Here is a 22,446-nt window from a genome sequence, read left to right on the forward strand (position 1 = left end):
TGAGAGGCGTCTGTAATTTACATCATAGGTAGACCTCAACTATGGGAGACAAACAGAAAAAAAAATCCAGAAAATCACATTGTCTGGTTTTTTTTCATTTTATTTGCATATTATGGTGGAAAATAAGTATTTGGTCAGAAACAAAATTTCATCTCAATACTTTGTGATATATCCTTTGTTGGCAATGACAGAGGTCAAACGTTTTCTGTAAGTCTTCACAAGGTTGCCACACACTGTTGTTGGTATGTTGGCCCATTCCTCCATGCAGATCTCCTCTAGAGCAGTGATGTGTTTGGCTTTTCGCTTGGCAACACGGACTTTCAACTCCCTCCAAAGGTTTTCTATAGGGTTGAGATCTGGAGACTGGCTAGGCCACTCCAGGACCTTGAAATGCTTCTTACGAAGCCACTCCTTCGTTGCCCTGGCGGTGTGCTTTGGATCATTGTCATGTTGAAAGACCCAGCCACGTTTCATCTTCAATGCCCTTGCTGATGGAAGGAGGTTTGCACTCAAAATCTCACGATACATGGCCCCATTCATTCTTTCATGTACCCGGATCAGTCGTCCTGGCCCCTTTGCAGAGAAACAGCCCCAAAGCATGATGTTTCCACCACCATGCTTACAGTAGGTATGGTGTTTGATGGATGCAACTCAGTATTCTTTTTCCTCCAAACACGACAAGTTGTGTTTCTACCAAACAGTTCCAGTTTGGTTTCATCAGACCATAGGACATTCTCCCAAAACTCCTCTGGATCATCCAAATGCTCTCTAGCAAACTTCAGACGGGCCCGGACATGTACAGGCTTAAGCAGTGGGACACGTCTGGCACTGCAGGATCTGAGTCCATGGTGGCGTAGTGTGTTACTTATGGTAGGCCTTGTTACATTGGTCCCAGCTCTCTGCAGTTCATTCACTAGGTCCCCCTGCGTGGTTCTGGGATTTTTGCTCACTGTTCTTGTGATCATTCTGACCCCACGGGGTGGGATTTTGCGTGGAGCACCAGATCGAGGGAGATTATCAGTGGTCTTGTATGTCTTCCATTTTCTAATTATTGCTCCCACAGTTGATTTCTTCACTCCAAGCTGGTTGGCTATTGCAGATTCAGTCTTCCCAGCCTGGTGCAGGGCTACAATTTTGTTTCTGGTGTCCTTTGACAGCTCTTTGGTCTTCACCATAGTGGAGTTTGGAGTCAGACTGTTTGAGGGTGTGCACAGGTGTCTTTTTATACTGATAACAAGTTTAAACAGGTGCCATTACTACAGGTAATGAGTGGAAGAAAGAGGAGACTCTTAAAGAAGAAGTTACAGGTCTGTGAGAGCCAGAAATCTTGATTGTTTGTTTCTGACCAAATACTTATTTTCCACCATAATATGCAAATAAAATGAAAAAAAAAACAGACAATGTGATTTTCTGGATTTTTTTTTCTCAGTTTGTCTCCCATAGTTGAGGTCTACCTATGATGTAAATTACAGACGCCTCTCATCTTTTTAAGTGGTGGAACTTGCACTATTGCTGACTGACTAAATACTTTTTTTCCCCACTGTACATGGAGAATGGTAACACCCATTAGGAAATGTATTCATAATTTTCAGTGAATTGACTTCTAAAAAACATTATCCAGCATTGTTATCTTAGGGGAAATTCAACAGTGTATCCTAAAAAGAGTACGAAAGGCGAGCTGACATCTCGAAAAACATTTAACATCTGATAGTTCTCATCTGTGGAGGTCTGAGTGCTCAGATCCCCACTAATTACTAAAGTGAATGAGCAGAAAAGCTTAGCAATGTTCTCCTTCTAAGCTGGAATACAAACTTTAGAGTCTCTATTCATCCCTTCTTTAGCATCAAAGTTTTTTTTAAATAAAATTAAGGCCTACATCCATGGTCTGGTCTGAGGACTCCTGACCTGAACTTAACCTCATGTATGCTTGTGAGGCTATTGAGCTGAGGTCAGGAGACCCATGGCTTAAACAGAAATTGTGGAGCCTACTTGGACTGAAATTTGGATCGTGTATCGACCACTCTCATCACAAACCACATATATTAGAAGAACAACTGACCTGCTTTCTTTAGCTGACGGTCTAGATCCTGAATGACTTTGTAAGCAGAAAGAAAGCGAAATGGAAAAAGACGGCTTTTGATGACCGAATTCTAAAAAACAAAAATTGGAATTAGTCAAATAATTGCAATGATCATAGACTCGTCATATCAGCAAAATTCAGTTTTGATACAAGCTTGTCATACCTGGTTAGACAAGCGTGAATTCACTTCATTATGATGTTTTTCACTGATACCTGCTCGGATCAGATTCCTCAGATTCCTTAATAACGCCATGAAAGGCACTTTACGATTGTCTGTGAAATAAAGCAAAAAGATGTAAATGCTTTAGTACAATGCCTAATTGTAAGAATATTTGCATCCATTGATTATTGGTACTCACCAAGCAAACTCTCCCATACGGGACCTGTATTCCCTTTCTGACTTAATTCCCTTTCCCATGTTTCTGGTTGCTTTAATTTCATTCTCTTTCCTGAGAGTTGGGACTGCCATGGACCTTCAAGACCACTGCGTGAGTAGGAGTTCAGATCTTTGGGGTACCTATAAAAAAAACCAGAAAAAGTAAAATGAAACAAGGATGAAGTTACAAATGGCACAAAGTAGAGGGAGAAAGGCAAGAAAAGAGGAGGTTGAGAACTGAAGGACAAGACAGATGAGGAGTAAGATTACAGAAAGAAAAAAGAGAAAGAAAAAAAGAGAGATGTAGTAACCTGCATCCGAGGAGACTCATGACATGATTAGCTGGCTTAGAAATATGTAATCTCTGAATCAGGTTCTTCATGGAGAACTTGTCTTTAGTCTTTTTTCCAGCTCCAGCAGGAGGGGGAGGTTCGTCCTGAGAGATATGTTTTACAGAAATGAATATCACACTATGCTCTTGACTGATAGTCATCATGATAAAGTCTCTCTAGGATGGTGAAACTCACCTTCTTTTCTAGAAGTGTGAATAAGGCTTTCAGTTTTAGCAAGCTTCTACCAGCCTTAATAGCTCTGAAATCCTAAAATAAAGAAATCAGTCAGTCAAGAGAAAAATTTATGTTTAAAAATGCAAAATATATATTCTTTCTTTATACCCAGTGTTACATGACTGCCAGGAACCTCATCAATTCACAGAGCGAATGATAGGGGTCAGGATAAAGAAACATCAGCCATGTTGGATTTCAACATGCCCCATCCATTGTTCCCACAGGAGCTGTCAGATGGGTCTGGTAGCAGCCTAATCCGCCCAATTCAATGAAGCGGAACAGTGGTTTAAAGTAGTGTCTGAAGGAATAACAGCTTACATGATTGCAGCCAGCTAAGTTTTATTCTGAAACCAAGAGAACATATGTAAACATACTTGGAAAAGCCATCAAGAACTACTATATGTGTCTTTGATGACTAGTCCAATGCAGTCAACGGCCTGCTTCTCCCTACTCCGCAGTACCAACAGATCTCTCAGTGTCAATCAACTTGGGAGAGGAGGGAAGAAGCCAACTGTGGACCACACTGAGCTAGTCAGTGGAGACACATTTTTCCCAGCCGGTTTTCAGAGACTGTTTATTCTGAAACACTGCAGCATTACAGGGAAAAACATACAAGTCTGCAGTCATGCAGCCAATATACTGCTTGTGGTTCAGGCAGCATGAATCTGTTGACAGGTTCACTGTAAGTCTCTGTTCACATCACACTTGAGGTCTATATGTCACATAGGTTTGAATATATACGGCTAAATCCCATAATTTCTGTTGTCTAAAATGTATAAACATGATATGGTTTATTTTTTCTTCTGCCATATACCGTAGTTGTATAGGCTACACTTTTCAATACAACTTTAAAAAGAAAGAAACAAAGAGGGGAAAGAAAGAGAACAGAGAGAGAAAGAACAGAGAGAGAGAGAAAGAACAGAGAGAGAGAGAAAGAACAGAGAGAGAGAGAGAAAGAACAGAGAGAGGAAAGAAAGAACAGAGAGAGAGAAAGAAAGAAAGAAAGAGAGAGAACAGAAAGAAAGAGGGGACAGAAAGAAAGAAAGAACAGAGAGAGAGAGAAAGAAAGAAAGAGGGGAAAGAAAGAACAGAGAGAGAAAGAAAGAACAGAGAGAGAAAAAGAAAGTGTAGTTGTATAGGCTACACTTTTCAATACAACTTTAAAAAGTGGTATATCAACACTTACCGGCCAAATGCTGAAAAGACAAACATATACACATAAGAAGTGTGTGTCGACCACACAGTTCAAACATTATGTGAATAGAGCTTAAAGGGAACCTGTCAGAATGATTATGTAATGTAAAGTAAAGACATGGCTGTAATGAGGCTGTAATACTGATTACTTTGATACCTTTGGTGAAGAACCCAGCTTTATTGTTCTATTTTAATCGCCATTTGAAGTTTTCTGCCCATTAAATTCTGTTGCACAGGGGCCGGACTGTACACTGGGTCTTCTCCTCTATGTCCGTGATTCCTTGGCCCCTCTGGACTGTGAAAGACCTGCCTCCTCTGTTTGAGATTTCAGCAGTGATCTGTCATTTACAGACTGTAGACAGGTGGAGGAGCCGGGAATCACAGAAACAGAGGAATAGACCCAGTGCACAGTCCAGCCTCTGTGCACCGAAATCTAATTAGCAGAAAACCTCAAACAGTGATTAAAGAAGAACAACAAAGCAGATTTCTTCACCAAAGGTATCAATGTAATCAGTATTACAGCCATGTATTTACTTTAGATTTCATTACAAAATTGTGCTGATAACCAAGTCACATAGTGTGGAAGCAAAAAAAAAAAAAAAAAAAGTTGTTTGGATGACACACTCTTACCCTAGTCTTCTTCTCGTTCTTTTTCTTGGAGGCATGTTTTCCACGCTGCTTCCGAGTATTGTATTTTGCAAGCTGATATTCACTGAATGCTTGAAACTTGAGGGTCAATGCTCTACGGAGGCAGGAAGGCAGTGGAGCTAGTTTATCTCCTTCCCCTGCTAAGCTCTGTAAATTAAAGAGAAATTGAAGGCTTAAAATTAAAACTATATTCATCCAATACAACAGTCATGATATTTAGATAGAGATTAGATATGCATTTTAATAGTGTTTAATACACATTTCTTTTTACAAAAATTCAAACCTGGTACATCCGTGGTACGTCCATCCAGTCACTTGGTAGCTGCACAGAAGAACACAAGTACCTACGTAGATGTGGTTGACAGGGAGGAAGAAAAGCAGACAGGGCGAGTAGAAAATTGGCAGTAGTCCGTATATTGAGCTCTTGTCGTGTATAAAGAGCAACCTGCAGAGACCAAATAATTATCATATCAGCTCCGAAACAGATGATTATAACCCACTATTTGCTTCCTTGCAACTACCCTCATATGATATATCACCGTAAATACTGGCTGATACTATGGACTACTTATTTCTTCTTACCTTTAATATGAACTCTGGATCAGATTGTGCAATATCTTCACACAAGTTCTTAATATCAGCCCGCGTAACGTCTGACGAATCAGTGAACTTGGGTGAATTTACCAGTGAGCAACATACAGCAGAAATTAAAGCCATCTGTAAAATATAGAATAAAAATGCAACAAAATACATATTATATTAAATGCACTCGAAAACTTGGATATTTCACCTGAAAAGGAGCAATTAGCGTCTACCTCATGGGGTTTTTGCCTTTCTCTGGATCAACATGTTAAGCTATAGGGAAAACTTGATGGAATTATGTATATCTTCAACCTTAAAAACCAATGAAAATAACTCTTCTGAAAGCTTCTAAATTATGCTTAGTAGTGGCCTCAGCAGGGAAACAAAGGGTTTACAGCTAGGTAACAGAAATATAAAAATAAGACTGACCTTCTTCTGCTTGACTAAGTTGTCTGACTTCTCAATATCAAGAATGTTAGGCTTTTCCTCCATATGTTTCACTTTTTTGGGGGCAAGGCTTTCAGTCTCTGAAGGTTGAGGAGATTGTGGTGGCCAATACTCCATGGAAAGCTAGATGGAAAAGCACACAATCTATAAGCTTTTCAACGCATCAGCTTGTTGATATCACCACGAAATTCTATGACTTTAATATACCTCAACTTGTGGCATAGATATTTCACTGGTCCGCTCCTCTTGTTCAAGGGATACTGGAATAAATGTGTTATCTTCCACATCATCTTGTATTTCAAGCTCTTTTGTCTCAATAGCAATTAAAGAGGATTGCAGTAACACAGTATTGCTTGAGTAATGCGTAGAGGCTTCAACATTAGGTATCGAAGTAGAATTTAGTTTTGTGGTCACATCTGTAGGTAAAGGTGACACAAAGATTTCATCCTGCTTAGTGGACAATGGGATTCTTGAAGTATCAAGCTTAGTAGTCAAAGATGAATTAGGAGATATATCCACCTCAGCAGAGAAGGCGCTTACTGCACATTTAGTGGACAATAAAATGTTGGAGGTAAGGGCCGAAGAAGCAACCTCAGATGATAGACAACTATTGGTGGTTGAAATTGTGGTTGAGGTTAGTAGGCCCGAAAATGATGTAGATAAAGGTTTATTGTCTAGAGATGAATGAGAGATCATAGAAGAGCCGCTATTCAAAATAGAGTTAAAGGTGGATGAATGGTTTGATGGTGAAAAGGATTGAGAGGACAATTTCAAACTATTGGATAAAATGGAATTAGTGGTCATAAGAGGACCAAGAGGTCCTTTTTCCCAGGATGGCTGAAGCAATTCATTTGAAGGTGCACTGAGCTCCATCTTAGATTGAATGGTTGTGCCCAAACGATCACAACCAGGCAAGGTTAAAGCAAGTCTTCGCCGAGGCTGTGATATCTGCCTTGTCCCACGTAAGCCAGTATTCTCCAGAGGAAAGCCAAAGTCAGAAGAAGGCATGATGCAAGTTCTGGACCTAAAATTGTAACATACCATATTAGATGAAAAGCTAATTTACATGTGGAAAGAAAACATCTATTTACTGCAATTATGGATGACTGCTATTTACCTAGTCAGTACACCATGATACAGTGGGTACGGAAAGTATTCAGACCCCTTTAAATGTTTCACTCTTTGTTTCATTGCAGCCATTTGGTAAATTCAGAAAAGTTCATTTTTTTTTCTCATTAATGTACACTATACCCCATCTTGACAGAAAAAAAACAGAAATGTAGGAATTTTTGCAAATGTATTAAAAAAGAAAAACTGAAATATCACATGGTCATAACTATTCAGACCATTTGCTCAGTATTGAGTAGAAGCACCTTTTGAGCTTGTACAGCCATGAGTCTTCTTGGGAATGATGCAACAAGTTTTTTACACCTGGATTTGGGGATCCTCTGCCATTCTTCCTTGCAGATCCTCTCCAGTTCCGTCAGGTTGGATGGTGAAGGTTGGTGGACAGCCATTTTCAGGTCTCTCCAGAGATGCTCAATTGGGTTTAGGTCATGGCTCTGGCTGGGCCAGTCAAGAATGGTCACAGAGTTGTTCTGAAGCCACTCCTTTGTTATTTTAGCTGTGTGTTTAGGGTTTTTGTCTTGTTGGAAGGTGAACCTTCAGCCAAGCTCAAAAGGTGCTTCTACTCAATACTGAACAAAGGGTCTGAATCATTATGACCATGTGATATTTCAGGTTTTTCTTTAATAAATTTGCAAAAATTTCTACATTTCTGTTTTTTTTCAGTCAAGATGGGGTGCAGAGTGTACATTAATGAGAAAAAAAATAACTTTTTTTGAATTTACCAAATGGCTGCAATGAAACAAAGAGTAAAAAATTGAAAGGGGTCTGAATACTTTCCATACCCACTGTATATCTGCATAACTTACCAGCATAAAGCATAAACAATTCTTTACTGGTTACTGTCGTTACTGTTAGGTTCAACTGATGACTAATGCACATTTATTCTGCTGCATATTATATATAAATGAGCCATGACTATCCTGGAGACAAGTCACTTGTCACTTCCCCAGATAGTCCTGCTTAGGATCCTCTATTCAGAACCCCTGGGCATGATTGGCACCCTTTACCTCTCATGGCGGGATTACCGGCATATCACTTGCATATGCAAGACTTCAAGTGAGCTTGCGAAGAAGTATATTGTATGAAAAAAAATACCCGGGCACCTTATGAGCCTTCCCAGTTACTTGCATTATAATGTTTAGAGTGTCTTCAGAGTGGAACAATGGTCAGGTCACATCTTTTAACAGCTTTGTGTTTTTTCAAGCCTAAAAAAAAAGCGTTAAAAGACGCTCGAAAGACTGAATGTGAGTCACTTCTCACCAACAAGCCGTGAGTCAGTATAGTCAAGGAGCCCGAGGTCAAAAGCCAGGAGGTTATGTCATAAACAGAAGGAAAAGTAAGGTGTAGGTACCGCGGCGCCATTTTGCTAGAGGAAAAAAAAAATTAGGCTACATCAAGATGGCGCCGGCGGCGCCTGTGCAGTAGCATTGTTCCGAGAGATAAATAAATTCAGAAATATAGTTTTATTATAAAAAAAAAATTTGGTAAAAAAAAAAAAATCTATTTATGAATGTGATTTTTTTCAAACCATAGTTCTATGCAGTGTGGGGGCTGGTCATTGAGGGGTCAGTGGTCAGAAGTCATACTGATGAATAGCTAATCAGAGCACCACATGTAGACCGCCCTCCACAGGCCGCCCTGGAGCACGAGCATATCATTACCTGAAAATAAAGATTAAACAACACGCACAAGATGGGTTTAATCAATCCAGGTATCATTGTAATCAGTATAACGGCGCCAACCTGACACTGTCGGTAGGTTACTGTGCACAATCCTGCCAACAGATTCACTTTAACATATTCTTTCATGGCGGTCAGTTCAGGCCCAGACAAATTGCAAATCCGAGTTTTAGGTAATTGGCATCAGTGAAAAGATTAATTAGTTCAATTTAACAATCTCTTTCTGACACCAATCAATAACAAGATCGTGAATCTGCAACCATGGAAGCTCAAGTACCAACCCAGCAGGTAAATTATCCAAAACAAAAGAGGCGATGGATTTAGAGTGGAGTGCTCTCACTTGGAGTGTGAAATCCAGTTACCTTCTTGACCAGATTCCGGGCTATCGGTGTCTTGCCAAGGGAGAAAATTTGAATGGGTCCTTCTGAACTAATTGTCCCTAACCCTAACTTCAGAACCAGTCCCAAATCAAAAAAGTTGGCAGCAGACCCACAGTCAATGAACACCAATGTTGATAACGGGTTCTTGAAGGATAACACTGTATATCTTTTATTTTCTCCACAACACGAAGAATGGCAACTCTAATTTCCAATGGCTCCATCTCCAATAAATGGACCTGCTCCGGGGAAGTATAAAGGCCAGCCTGTTCACCATGTCTCTCACGGAATCTGCGGTCTATTTGTATGGCCTGGGTCATGGCCTCAACCAGAAAACAAGGGGCATCAATGAAGGACCAGAACATTCTTAAGAGTTTCGGAAAGGCCTTTGTGGAACTGGCACCTGCGAGCTGCATCGTTCCACAGAACTTCAGTGGACCACTGCTGGAACTTAGTACAGTAGTCCTCAGCTGTGTGGTCCCCTGTGCCAAGTTCATGATCATAGCCTCAGCAACCTGGATTCTGTCAGGTTCATCATAAATCAGGCCTAAACTGTCAAAAAAAGATGTCAACAGAAGACCGTTATGGGACTTGTGAGGACAAGAAAAATGCCCAGGTCTGAGGACCCCCACACAGTAGGGACCTGATTATTCCCACCAGCTAGAACTTGTCCCCTGATGACCAGTGGAGCAGGGTAAAAAATAACCTACAACTCACCCTGAGTACCCAAACTGATCTTTCTCTCCCGAGAATTTATCAGGTGGGCCATTACAGGTTCAGGAGAGACCAACTGTACATCACTGGGTACTGACATCACAGCGGGTCACCCTACAAATTGATATACATCTACACTGGTTGCATGTATAGCAATTTTAGATACAATTTTAATACATCTACTATATAATTGTCTAATTCTGTCTGTCTGTAACGGAAATCCCGCCTCGCTGATTGGTCGCGGTCTAACTGCCGCGACCAATCAGCGACAGTCGCTTAGTCGTCACGGCAACACGGCCACATCGCTTATTGTACAGGCACATTACAGCCGTTAAAGGCATCACTGCTGCGTCGCTCATTACAGTCCAGTACATATTCTAGAATACCCGATTCGTTATAATCGGGCCACCATCTAGTATGGAATAAAAGTTAAATTTTAGTTAGACATTTTCTTTTTTTCTTCTATATTGGCTTCATAACCTACTGATGGTGTACATCTATGTGTAACCTTGTCCTTTGAGAATGGATTAATCATAAATTTAATTATCTGACCATGCAGCTGATATTGCGATGACTCCACATGCTGGCATTCTTTAGCCAGATCCTGACTCATCTGGTCACTAAGAGTGTGAACAGGATCCATAGTAGCGAAAAAGAAAAGCATATAGGCCAGAAGCAATGTGAGACTGAGTCACTTCTTATGGACAAGCCGTGAGTTGGGATAGTCAAGGAGTCTGAGGTCAAAAGACAAGGAGGTTATGTCATAAACAGAAGGAAGAGACAAAAGGTGCAGTCAGATAACGGTCCGAGGATAAAAAAAAACCAAAAAAACAGGAGGATAGTGGATCAGAGCAAAAGATTTAAACAGACGGATGGTGAGAACGAAGTCGAAGGTCAGGCAACGAAAAATCAACAAACGGAATACAAGGCACAGAGCAATAAACCACACAAAAGCTGAATGTATGTCTGGCATAGGTCTTGGATTAACAGTCCAGTTAAGTAGCCTGACAATTATTTGGGACATTGAACACCTGGAGACAGCAAGCACCTCCCAGTCTCAGATTGGACGGCAGAGCTGTCAATCAAAACACCAACAGCATGCCCCTGCACCAGGCTGGATGACAAAATTACTGTCATTGTGAACCGTTATGCAAGTGCCATGCCCACTCCGCAAGCCACAGGGAAAGAGCCCCTGGTCCAGGGACACACAACAACAGTTGTAACACACAGCTTGGCCTCACATACATTGCACACACACCTCTGCTGCAGGAGGGACCCTCTGATCTCATGTATAGGGGTTACTATACTTCCCCCAGTGATGTGATATAACAGCCTGCTCTGTGACACAAGCTGATACTTCTACTCCAGCACCAGCACAGCCCTGCGTCTGACTCCTCCTCCCAAGGACGTGACTGGTCACATGGTTGTGACATCATCACAGGTCCTTTAGCTGCCCAGGATCTCAAATCGACTGAGAGTTCAGGCAGGGCAGAGAGGAAAAAAGCATCAGCAGGTGGCGCAGGGCGGTGCCATCCTCTTCGGCAGCAGTGACCGCCCCTCTCTGGAGTTTCACTCTGTCTGCGTTACTTGCAGCGGCCAATGTGCTGATTGGGACATAAAGCCCAGAAACTATCCGGACCCGGGTATGATCTGTGCACCAGCTGCTGGCCTGGCAAGAAGGAGGAAAGAAGAAACCCACCACACACAGGCAGAGCCCCTGCTGTCAGTCTGCGCTGGAGAAGAGCAGCGACATGTACACCAGCAGGAAGAGGTGCAAATGCGTGCAGAAGGAGTAAGTCACACCCATGCCCTGCTACAGGTCCCAGCAGGCCTAATAGGGGTTAATGGAAATGACATGAGAGCGGTGGAGGGCCACTGCTGGCATGGAGGGGATGGGGCAGCGCTGTCTGCACGGTGACACTACCTGCCACTGTGTGTATATAAATGCTGTGTATAAAGAAAGAGTGGGAGGTGCAGGAGGAGGCTGTGTAAAAAGTATGTAAGGCTAGTTTCACACTTGCTTTTTTTTTGCAGCGCGTTTTTCCCGCAAAAAAACGCATTGAAAAAACGCATACATAAGCATACAACTGCTGCGTTTTTTTCAAGCATTTTTATGAGCATGCATGAAAAAACGCAGCGTTTTTAAGCGTTTGTACGCGTTTTTAGTGCGTTTTTACCGCGTTTGCGTTTTTTTCCAACATTTTTAGGTGGCCCCTCACACTACCCAAACCATGACTTTACTAACCCTAACCCTGACCCTAACCCTAACCCTAACCCTGACCCTAACCCTAACCCTGACCCTAACCCTTAACCAAATCATACTTAACCCTAACCCAAACCCTAAACCCTAACTAACCCTAACCCTAACCCTAACCCTGACCCTAACCCTAACCCTAACCCTGACCCTAACCCTAACCCTAACCCTGACCCTAACCCTAACCCTGACCCTAACCCTTAACAAAACCATACTTAACCCTAATCCTGACCCTAACCCTGACCCTAATCCTTAACAAAACCATACTTAACCCTAACCCTGACCCTAACCCTGACCCTAACCCTAACCCTGACCCTAACCCTAACCCTGACCCTAACCCTTAACAAAACCATACTTAACCCTAATCCTGACCCTAACCCTGACCCTAACCCTTAACAAAACCATACTTAACCCTAACCCTGACCCTAACCCTAACCCTGACCCTAACCCTAACCCTTAACAAAACCATACTTAACCCTAATCCTGACCCTAACCCTGACCCTAATCCTTAACAAAACCATACTTAACCCTAACCCTGACCCTAACCCTAACCCTGACCCTAACCCTTAACAAAACCATACTTAACCCTAACCCTGACCCTAACCCTAACCCTGACCCCAACCCTAACCCTAACCCTAACCCTAACCCTGACCCTAACCCTAACCCTTAACAAAACCATACTTAACCCTAATCCTGACCCTAACCCTGACCCTAACCAAACCATACTTAACCCTAACCCTGACCCAAACCCCAACCCTAACCCTGACCCTGACCCTAACCCTAACCCTAAACCCCCTTAACTAACCCTAACTCTAACCCAAACCCCTAAATTCCATGGTTAAAAAAAAAAAACGCATATGCAAAAAAACGCATACATGAGCATGCCAGTGCGCACATATGCGCATCCATAGGCTATAATGGCCATTTTTAGCGCAAAACGTGCGCATATGTGCGCATGCGCTTTTTTGCAGGGCCAAAAAATGCAACATGCTGCGTCTGGAAAATACCAACGCACACCCCAAAAAAACGCAGCGCATGAAAATCGCATACATGCGCTTACCAGCGCGCAGGTATGCGCACCCATGTTAAATATAGGGGAAAAAACGCATGCGCAGGTATGCGTTTTTTTCCAGCGCTAAAAAACGCAAATGTGAAACCAGCCTTAAAGAACATCTAAACAAGCCTGATACATAGTGGTAACATGTCCTGTGGACTGATGCAGTTAAAAATTCTCTCTTTGGCCACAACGATCAAAGGTATGTGTGGAGAAAAGAACATCTCTCCAACCATTAAGCATGGGGATGGATCAATCATGCTTTGGAGTTGTGTTGCAGACAATGGCACAGGGAACATTTCACAGGTAGAGGGAAGAATGGAGTCAATGAAATTTCAACAAATTCTTGATGCAAACATAACACCATGTGTAAAAAAGCTGAAGATGAAAAGAGGATGGCTTCTACAAAAGGATAATGATCCTAAACACACATCAAAAGCCACAATAGACTACCTCAAAAAGTGGAACTTGAAGGTTTTACAATGGCCCTCACAGTCCCCTGATCTGAACATCATTGAGAATCTGTGGCTAGTCCTCAAAATAGCAATGCATGCAAGACGACCCAGGAATCTCACAGAACTGGAAGCATTTTCCACAGAAGGATGGATGAAAATCCCTGAAAGAAGAAATGAAAGACTCTTGGCTGGCTACAAACAGTGTTCACAAGCTGTGATACTTTCAAAAGGGGGTGCTACTAGGGTGCCCAAACTTTTGCATCGGCCCATTTTTGTAATTTTTAAAATATAGAAGATAAATATGTATTTTTTTGCCTAAATATAAAGGAAATGTGTCATCTTTAACTTTAGCCCATTTAGAGATCATTTAATCTTCAGCTTGCTCAACTGTTCACAATAACAGTAATTTTGACCAGGGGTACCCAAACTTTTACATGACACTGTATTATAATTGGAATGATAAGTCACTCGTATGGTGGGGAGAATTGTGTGTCTGCTCTTAGTGCACTTAGTACACAGCGTATGTCACCGTAGTAGCACAGGCAGCCTGCCAATCATCCGGGCACAGAACGCCATGTTCCTAAATGTGACAGGCTGGGGCAGAGGTCCACTGCGGGCTGTGTAGAACGTCTAGGACCCCAGAACTGGACACCCCGTGTAATCTCACTGTCCACCACTAGAGGGCATCACGGCTAGATATCATACTCCACAGCCGTGTCGCATCATTCCTGGGCTGAGGCAGGGGTCCACTGCGGGCTGTGTAGAACGTCTAGGACCCCAGAACTGGACACCCCGTGCAATCTCACTGTCCACCACTAGAGGGCAGCACGGCTAGCTATCATACTCCACAGCCGTGCCGCATCATTCCTGGGCTGAGACAGGGGTCCACTGCGGGCTATGTAGAACGTCTAGGACTCCAGAACTGGACACCCCCATGTAATCTCACTGTCCACCACTAGAGGGCAGCACGGCTAGCTATCATACTCCACAGTCGTGCCGCATCATTCCTGGGCTGAGGCAGGGGTCCACTGCGGGCTGTGTAGAACGTCTAGGACCCCAGAACTGGACACCCCGTGTAATCTCACTGTCCACCACAAGAGGGCAGCACGGCTAGCTATCATACTCCACAGCCGTGCCGCATCATTCCTGGGCTGAGGCAGGGGTCCACTGCGGGCTGTGTAGAACGTCTAGGACCCCAGAACTGGACACCCCGTGTAATCTCACTGTCCACCACTAGAGGGCAGCACGGCTAGCTATCATACTCCACAGCCGTGCCGCATCATTCCTGGGCTGAGGCAGGGGTCCACTGCGGGCTATGTAGAACGTCTAGGACCCCAGAACTGGACACCCCTGTGTAATCTCACTGTCCACCACTAGAGGGCAGCACGGCTAGCTATCGTACTCCACAGCCGTGCCGCATCATTCCTGGGCTGAGGCAGGGGTCCACTGCAGGCTGTGTATAACATCTAGGACCCCAGAACTGGACACCCCGTGCAATCTCACTGTCCACCACTAGAGGGCAGCACGGCTAGCTATCATACTCCACAGCCGTGCTGCATCATTCCTGGGCTGAGACAGGGGTCCACTGCGGGCTATGTAGAACGTCTAGGACCCCAGAACTGGACACCCCGTGTAATCTCACTGTCCACCACTAGAGGGCAGCACGGCTAGCTATCGTACTCCACAGCTGTGCCGCATCATTCCAGGCCTGAGGCAGGGGTCCACTGCGGGCTATGTAGAACGTCTAGGACCCCAGAACTGGACACCCCATGTAATCTCACTGTCCACCACTAGAGGGCAGCACGGCTAGCTATCATACTCCACAGCCGTGCTGCATCATTCCTGGGCTGAGGCAGGGGTCCACTGCGGGCTATGTAGAACGTCTAGGACCCCAGAACTGGACACCCCCATGTAATCTCACTGTCCACCACTAGAGGGCAGCACGGCTAGCTATCGTACTCCACAGCCGTGCCGCATCATTCCTGGGCTGAGGCAGGGGTCCACTGCGGGCTATGTAGAACGTCTAGGACCCCAGAACTGGACACCCCCATGTAATCTCACTGTCCACCACTAGAGGGCAGCACGGCTAGCTATCGTACTCCACAGCCGTGCCGCATCATTCCTGGGCTGGGGCAGGGCGGAGACCTGACATTCTCTCCATGAGGACGGGAAGTTCCTCTTCTCTAGTAGTCACACACACTCGGCCGCCGCCACAATACCTCCTGAGTGCGGCCCTCCGTCACCACACACCGCACAGATCCACTCGGGCAGCGGTTCGTGGACCTTCCTGATCACTCGCAATTTCCTGCTTCCTGCTCTCTCCACAGCCAATCTCGTCACACCCACGCTCAGAGGTCACATTCTATTGTGGAGATTCCAGTGAGGAGGCGCAGGAGAGTGCTGCTGTCTACCCCACTGGTGGGACCCCAGCGCTCTCACACTATCTCTTCTGCCAGTGGGTATTAGGGGAGGGGATGGATTTCTCTTACGTCTGGATGGGACAGGATTTGGGGCGGTGAATCCCACCCCGGTGTTAGGGTGTGTGCACACGCTGCAGATTCTGCTGCGGATTGATCTGCGCGGATTTAGCAAAATCCGCAGGTCAAAAGACCTGTGGTTTATCTGCGGATTAGCCTGCGGTTTTGCCCTATGGTTTATCACCTCTATAATGGAGGAGATGGTAAACCGCAGCGGAATCCGCAGAAAAGTGACATGTCAATTCTTTCTGTGGATTAGAAACTGCAGCAAAAACTGCGCGGAAAAATCTGCACCGTCTGCACTGCGGCTTCCATTTCCCATAGGATATTATGGTACTGTACACCGCAGCACCAAAACCGCAGCGTGTGCACACACCCTTCTTGTTCTCAGGGACGGTAACCCCATCATTGCTGGTGTCTTATGGCCGGTTACACTGTGTGATGGCGGTTTCTGCGATTGTCCGGTGACTGGTAGCCTGATACGGTATGTGCCCACGATCAGTAAACGCGTGTTGAACGCTCTACTTTTGCAGTGTCCAACCCTCAGCGGCGCCTTCGGCTCATCCGCTTAGATGTGCATCTCTCTAGATGGCAGCATGTCAATTTACCTTGTGGGGATGCGAGTCTCCGCAAGAGAAATGTCACCCATACAGTATATTGGACGCTGTGAATCTGCACGGCTCAGGGATCACATGCGGATCCACCTGCGTTCAATAAACAGCAGCACTTTGGACGCAGCAGACATGCTGCATCAAAACCGCTGCTAATTAATGTACTGATTGTCTGCACATACCCTTAAGGGCACATTAAATGAGCAACCTGAGCATGACCGCCTCATGGAAATCTACACTGCCGTTCAAAAGTTTGGGGTCACTTAGAAATTTCCTTATTTTTGAAAGAAAAGCACAGTTTTTTCCAATGAAGCTAACATTAAGGCTATGTGCCCACGTAGCGTTTTTTTCCTGAGCAGAAACGCATGCCCTTGCCAGGGAAAACGCAGGCGCTTTTTGACACGCGTTTTCCTATGCGTTTTTGCAATTACAGTGTATGTATGCGGAATCGCATGCGATTCCGCACAATTAATGAACATGCGTTTTTTCCCGCTAAGCGTTTCCGCAGCGGAAAATAACGCACCATTAGCACTACTTGTGCGTTTTCCATTCTATTACATTAGATGCTTTTCTTAAGCGTTTCCGCAGCAGAAACGCTTGTCTAAAAGCGCTGCGGAAACGCTTAAAAAACGCAACATGGGCACACAGCCTAAAGGATTCAGAAATACACTCTATACATTGTTAATGCGGTAAATGACTATTCTAGCTGCAAACGTCTGGATTATAATGCAATATCTTCATAGGTGTATCGTGTAAAGAGGCCCATTTCCAACAACCATCACTCCAGTGTTCTTATGGTACTTTGTGTTTTCTAATGGTGTAAGAAGGCTAATGGATGGATAGAATACCCTTGAAAACCCTTGTGCAAGTATGTTAGCACAGCTGAAAACAGTTTGGCTGATTAGAGACGCTATAAACCTGACCTTCCTTTGAGCTAGTTGAGAATCTGGAGCATTACATTTGTTGGTTCCATTAAACTCTCAAAATGGCCAGAAAAAAAGAACTTTCATGTGAAACTCGACAGTCTATTCTTGTTCTTAGAAGTGAAGGCTATTCCATGCGAGAAATTGCCAAGAAAGATTTCCTACAACAATGTGTTCTACTCCCTTCAGAGGAGAGCACAAACAGGCTCTAACCAGAGTAGAGAGAGAAGCGTGAGGCCCCGCAGCACAACAGAGCAACAAGACAAGTACATTAAAGTCTGTAGTTTGAAAAATCGACCCCTCACAGGTCCTCAACTGGCAGCTTCATTAACCCCTTAGTGACGGAGCCAAATTGCAGATTAATGACCAGGCCAATTTTTACAATTCTGACCACTGTCACTTTATGAGGTTATAACTCTGGAAAGCTTTAACAGATCCCGCTGATTCTGACGGTGTTTTTTCGTGACATATTTTACTTCATGTTAGTGGTAAAATTTCTTCAATATGACTTGTGTTTATTTATTAAAATAACAATGGCGAAAATTTTGCAATTTTCATTAATTTTTATGCCCTTAAATCAGAGAGATGTCACAAAAAATACATAATAAATAATATTTCCCACATGTCTGCTTTACATCAGCACAATTTTGGAACCACATTTTTTTCTTGTTAGGAAGTTATAAGGGTTAAAAGTTGACCAGCGATTTCTTATTTTTACAACAAAATTTCCAAAACCATTTTTTTAGGGACCACCTCACATTTGAAGTCACTTTGAGAGGTCAATATGACAGAAACTACCCCAAAGTGACACCATTCTAAAAACTGCACCCCTCAAGGTGCTCAAAACCACATTCAAGAAGTTTATTAACCCTTTATGTGCTTCACAGGAACTGAAGCAACGTGGAAGGAAAAAAATTTACATTTAACTTTTTTTTACAAACATTTTACTTTAGAACCAATTTTTTTTATTTTCATAAGTGTAAAAAGAGAAAATAAAGCAAAAAATTTGTTGTGCAATTTCTCCTGAATACGCCGATACCCCATATGTGGGGGTAAACCACTGTTTGGGCGCACGGCAGGGCTTGGAAAGGAAAGAGCGCCGTTTGACTTTTTAAATGCAGAGTTGGCTGGAATTGAGATTGGGCGCCATGTCGCGTTTGGAGAGCCCCTCATGTGCCTAAATAGTGAAAAAAAACACAAGTGACACCATTTTGGAAACTAGACCCCTAAAGGAACTTACCTAGATATGTGGAGAGCACTTTGAACCCCCAAGTGCTTCACAGAAGTTTATAATGCAGAGAAGTGAAAATAAAAAAAAAATTTTCCTCAAAAATGATTTTTTTAGCCAACTTTTATTTTCACAAGGCTAACAGGAGAAATTGGACCACAATAGTTGTGTAATTTGTCCTGAGTATGCCGATACCCCATTTGTTTGGGGGCAACCACTGTTTGGGCGCATGGGAGAGCTCGGAAGGGAAGGAGCGCCATTTTGGATTGCAGACTTTGATGGAATGTTCTGCAGGCGTCATGTTGCATTTGCAGAGCCCCTGATGTGTCTAAACAGTAGAAACCCCACACAAGTGAACCCGTTTCAGAAACTAGACCCCCAAAGGAGCTTATCTAGAAGTGTGGTGAGCACTTTGAACCCCCAAGTGCTGTGATTTAAGTACCCTTAACTACTGCCGTTAAAAGGCGTATCGGCGGTCGTTAATGGGTTAAATAGTACACACAAAATGCCAGTGTCAACGTCTACAGTGAAGAAACGACTCCGGGATGCTGGCCTTCAGGGGAGAGTGGCAAAGGAAAAGCCATATCTGAGACTGGCTAATAAAAGGAAAAGATTAATATGGGCAAAAGAACACAGACATTGGACAGAGGAAGATTGGAAAAAAGTGTTATGGACAGACGAATCCAAGTTTGAGGTGTTTGGATCACACAGAAGAACATTTGTGAGACGCAGAACAACTGAAAAGATGCTGGAAGAGTGCCTGAAGCCATCTGTCAAGCATGGTGGAGGTAATGTGATGGTCTGGGGTTGTTTTGGTGCTGGTAAAATGGGAGATTTGTACAAGGTAAAAGGGATTTTGAATAAGGAAGGCTATCACTCCATTTTGCAATGCCATGCCATACCCTGTGGACAGCGCTTGATTGGAGCCAATTTCATCCTACAACAGGACAACGACCCAAAGCACACCTCCAAATTATGCTAGGACTATTTAGGGAAGAAGCAGGCAGCTGGTATTCTATGTGTAATGGAGTGGCCAGCGCAGTCACCAGATCTCAACCCCATTGAGCTGTTATGGGAGCAGCTTGACCGTATGGTACGCAAAAAAGTGCCCATCAAGCCAAACCAACTTGTGGGAGGCTTTTTATTTCAAATAAAAATCTTTTTTTCGAACCTTGTCAATGACTGGACTAGATTTTAAATTCATTTGGCAACTCATTTGATTAATAAAAGTATGAGTTCTCATGGAAAACATACAATTGTCTGGGTGACCCCAAACTTTTGAAAACAGGAGGCAGGGATTTATCCAGGAAAGAATATAACAATTCTCAGCAACATAACCATTAATATGAGTCATACAGTAGGACTAGTGTAACATTTCTTTAACCTGTATACCTCATATTAATAGGTCATACAGATCCTGGGGGTGACAGATTCCCTTTAACCTATCAGCACGATTATGTAATGTAACGTAAAGACATGCCAGTAATGGGGCTGTAATACTGATTACATTGACGTCTCTGGTGAAGAAATCCACTTTGTTGTTCTTTAACCCCTTCCTGACATCCGACGTACTATCCCGTCCACGGTACCCGGGCCCGTATGACCGTGGACGGGATAGTACGTCTACCGCGATCAGCGGCGCCCACGTGGTGAGCGCCGCTAATCGCGGCCGGGTGTCAGCTGATTATCACAGCTGACACCCGGCACTATGTGTCAGGGGCGGTCAAGGACCGCCCCCGAAACGTTAACCCCTTGCACACCGCGATCAAACATGATCGCGGTGTACCGGGAGTTAAAGGGAAGCATCGGCAGGGAGGGGGCTCCCTCCGTGCTTCCCTGAGCCCCCCATGGCAGCGCAATGTGCAGCGCTGCTGCGGGGGGCTCCTATCCTCCAGGCCCCCGAATCCAAGATGGCGACGGGGACCTGAGGAAGCTGGCTTCCTCAGTGCCTGCAAAGCGCAGGCAAGAGGAAGTCTGCTTCAATGCCTGTGACAGATTGCTGATCTGTCACAGTGATCTGTGATGTGACAGATCAGCGATCTGTCACAGGACAGTGATGTCCCACCTGGGACTATGTAATAAAGTTAAAAAAAAATTAAAAAAAAAATGTAAAAATAAATAAAAAAAATCGCCAAATAAATTAGTAAAAAAAAAAAAATATTCCCCAATAAATTCATTTTTTGAAAATAATTAAAAAAAAAACAATAAAAGTACACATATTAGGTATCGCCGCGTCCGTAATGACCCGCCCTATAAAACTGTCCCATTAGTTAACCCTTTTAGGGAACCCCTTAAAAAATAAAAATAAAAAACGAAGCAAAAAATAATGATTTATTATCATACCGCCAAACAAAAAGTGTAATAACGCGCGATCAAAAAGACGCATATAAATATCCATGGTACCGCTGAAAACGTCATCTTGTCCCGCAAAAAACGAGCCGCCACACAGCATCATCAGCGAAAAAATAAAAAAGTTATAGCTCACAGAATAAAGCGATGCAAAAATAATTATTTTTTATAAAAAATTGTTTTCATTGCATAAAACCGACAAAAACATAAAAAAAGACCTAAATGAGGTATCGCTGTAACCGTACTGACCCGAAGAATAAAACCGCTTTATCAATTTTACCACACGCGGAACGGTGTAAACGCACCCCCCCAAAAGAAATTCATGAAACGCTGGTTTTTGTTCATTCTGCGTCCCAAAAATAGGAATAAAAAGCGATCAAAAAATGTCACGTGCCCGAAAATGGTACCAATAAAAACGTCAACTCGTCCCGCAAAAAATAAGACCTCACATGACTCAGTGGGTCAAAATACGGAAAAATTATAGCTCTCAAAATGTGGTGATGCAAAAACTATTTTACAATAAAAAGCGTCTTTTAGCGTGTGACAGCCGCCAAACATAAAAACCGCCATAAATAGTAAGTCAAACCCCCCGTTATCACCCCCTTAGTTAGGGAAAAATAATAAAACTAAAAAAAAAGTATTTATCTCCATTTTCCCGTTAGGGTAAGGCTGTGTGCACACGCTGCGGATTAGGTGCGGATTCATCCGCGCGGATTTTGTAAAATCCGCAGGTGAAACCGCAGGTCAAAAGACCTGCGGTTTTACCTGCGGATTGCTCTGCGGTTTTGTCCTGCGGTTTTTCATCTCCTCATTAGAGGAGATGGCAAACCGCAGGAGAATCCGCAGAAAGAATTGACATGTCAATTCTTTCTGCGGATTGAAAACCGCAGATAATCCGCGCGGAAAATTCTGCACCGTCTGCACTGCGGTTTTTGATTCCCATAGGGAATCATGGTACTGGGGTCCGCAGCAGCCAAAACCGCTGCGGAACCGCAGCAAAATCCGCAGCGTGTGCACACAGCCTTAGGGTTAGGGCTAGGGTTAGGGCTCAGATTAGGGTTAGGGGTGTGTTGGGGTTAGGGTTGGAGTTATAATTGGGGGTTTCCACTGTTTGGGCACATCAGGGGATCTCCAAATGCAACATGGCGTCTGATCTCAATTCCAGCCAATTCTGAGTTGAAAAAGTCAAATGGTGCTCCTTCCCTTCCAAGCTCTGCCATGCGCCCAAACAGTGTTTTACCCCCACATGTAGGGTATCAGCCTACTCAGGACAAATTGCAAAACAATTTTTGGGGTCCAATTTC

At 43.7% G+C, this 22,446-nt stretch overlaps 1 protein-coding gene across 1 annotated transcript in view; it reads right to left on the bottom strand.

Moving 5' to 3' along the window:
* TEP1 (telomerase associated protein 1) overlaps positions 1-15,910 on the bottom strand; it is a 95,027-nt gene extending 79,117 nt beyond the window's left edge. The window contains exons 1-11 of the mRNA XM_073554754.1: positions 15,774-15,910; positions 6,101-6,917; positions 5,876-6,016; positions 5,447-5,581; positions 5,148-5,309; positions 4,847-5,011; positions 2,984-3,055; positions 2,768-2,892; positions 2,440-2,597; positions 2,244-2,353; positions 2,060-2,150 (exon numbers count right to left, since the gene is read on the bottom strand). Of these exons, the coding sequence (XP_073410855.1) occupies positions 2,060-2,150; positions 2,244-2,353; positions 2,440-2,597; positions 2,768-2,892; positions 2,984-3,055; positions 4,847-5,011; positions 5,148-5,309; positions 5,447-5,581; positions 5,876-6,016; positions 6,101-6,901 (1,960 nt within the window). The 5' untranslated portion in view covers positions 6,902-6,917; positions 15,774-15,910. The remainder of the gene's footprint in view (positions 1-2,059; positions 2,151-2,243; positions 2,354-2,439; positions 2,598-2,767; positions 2,893-2,983; positions 3,056-4,846; positions 5,012-5,147; positions 5,310-5,446; positions 5,582-5,875; positions 6,017-6,100; positions 6,918-15,773) is intronic.
* Positions 15,911-22,446: the final 6,536 nt, after the last annotated feature.

The sequence above is a fragment of the Dendrobates tinctorius genome, unplaced genomic scaffold (genome assembly GCF_039654945.1).
Source record: "Dendrobates tinctorius isolate UK_male_01 unplaced genomic scaffold, ASM3965494v1 ptg000213l, whole genome shotgun sequence".
Taxonomy (NCBI): domain Eukaryota; kingdom Metazoa; phylum Chordata; class Amphibia; order Anura; family Dendrobatidae; genus Dendrobates; species Dendrobates tinctorius.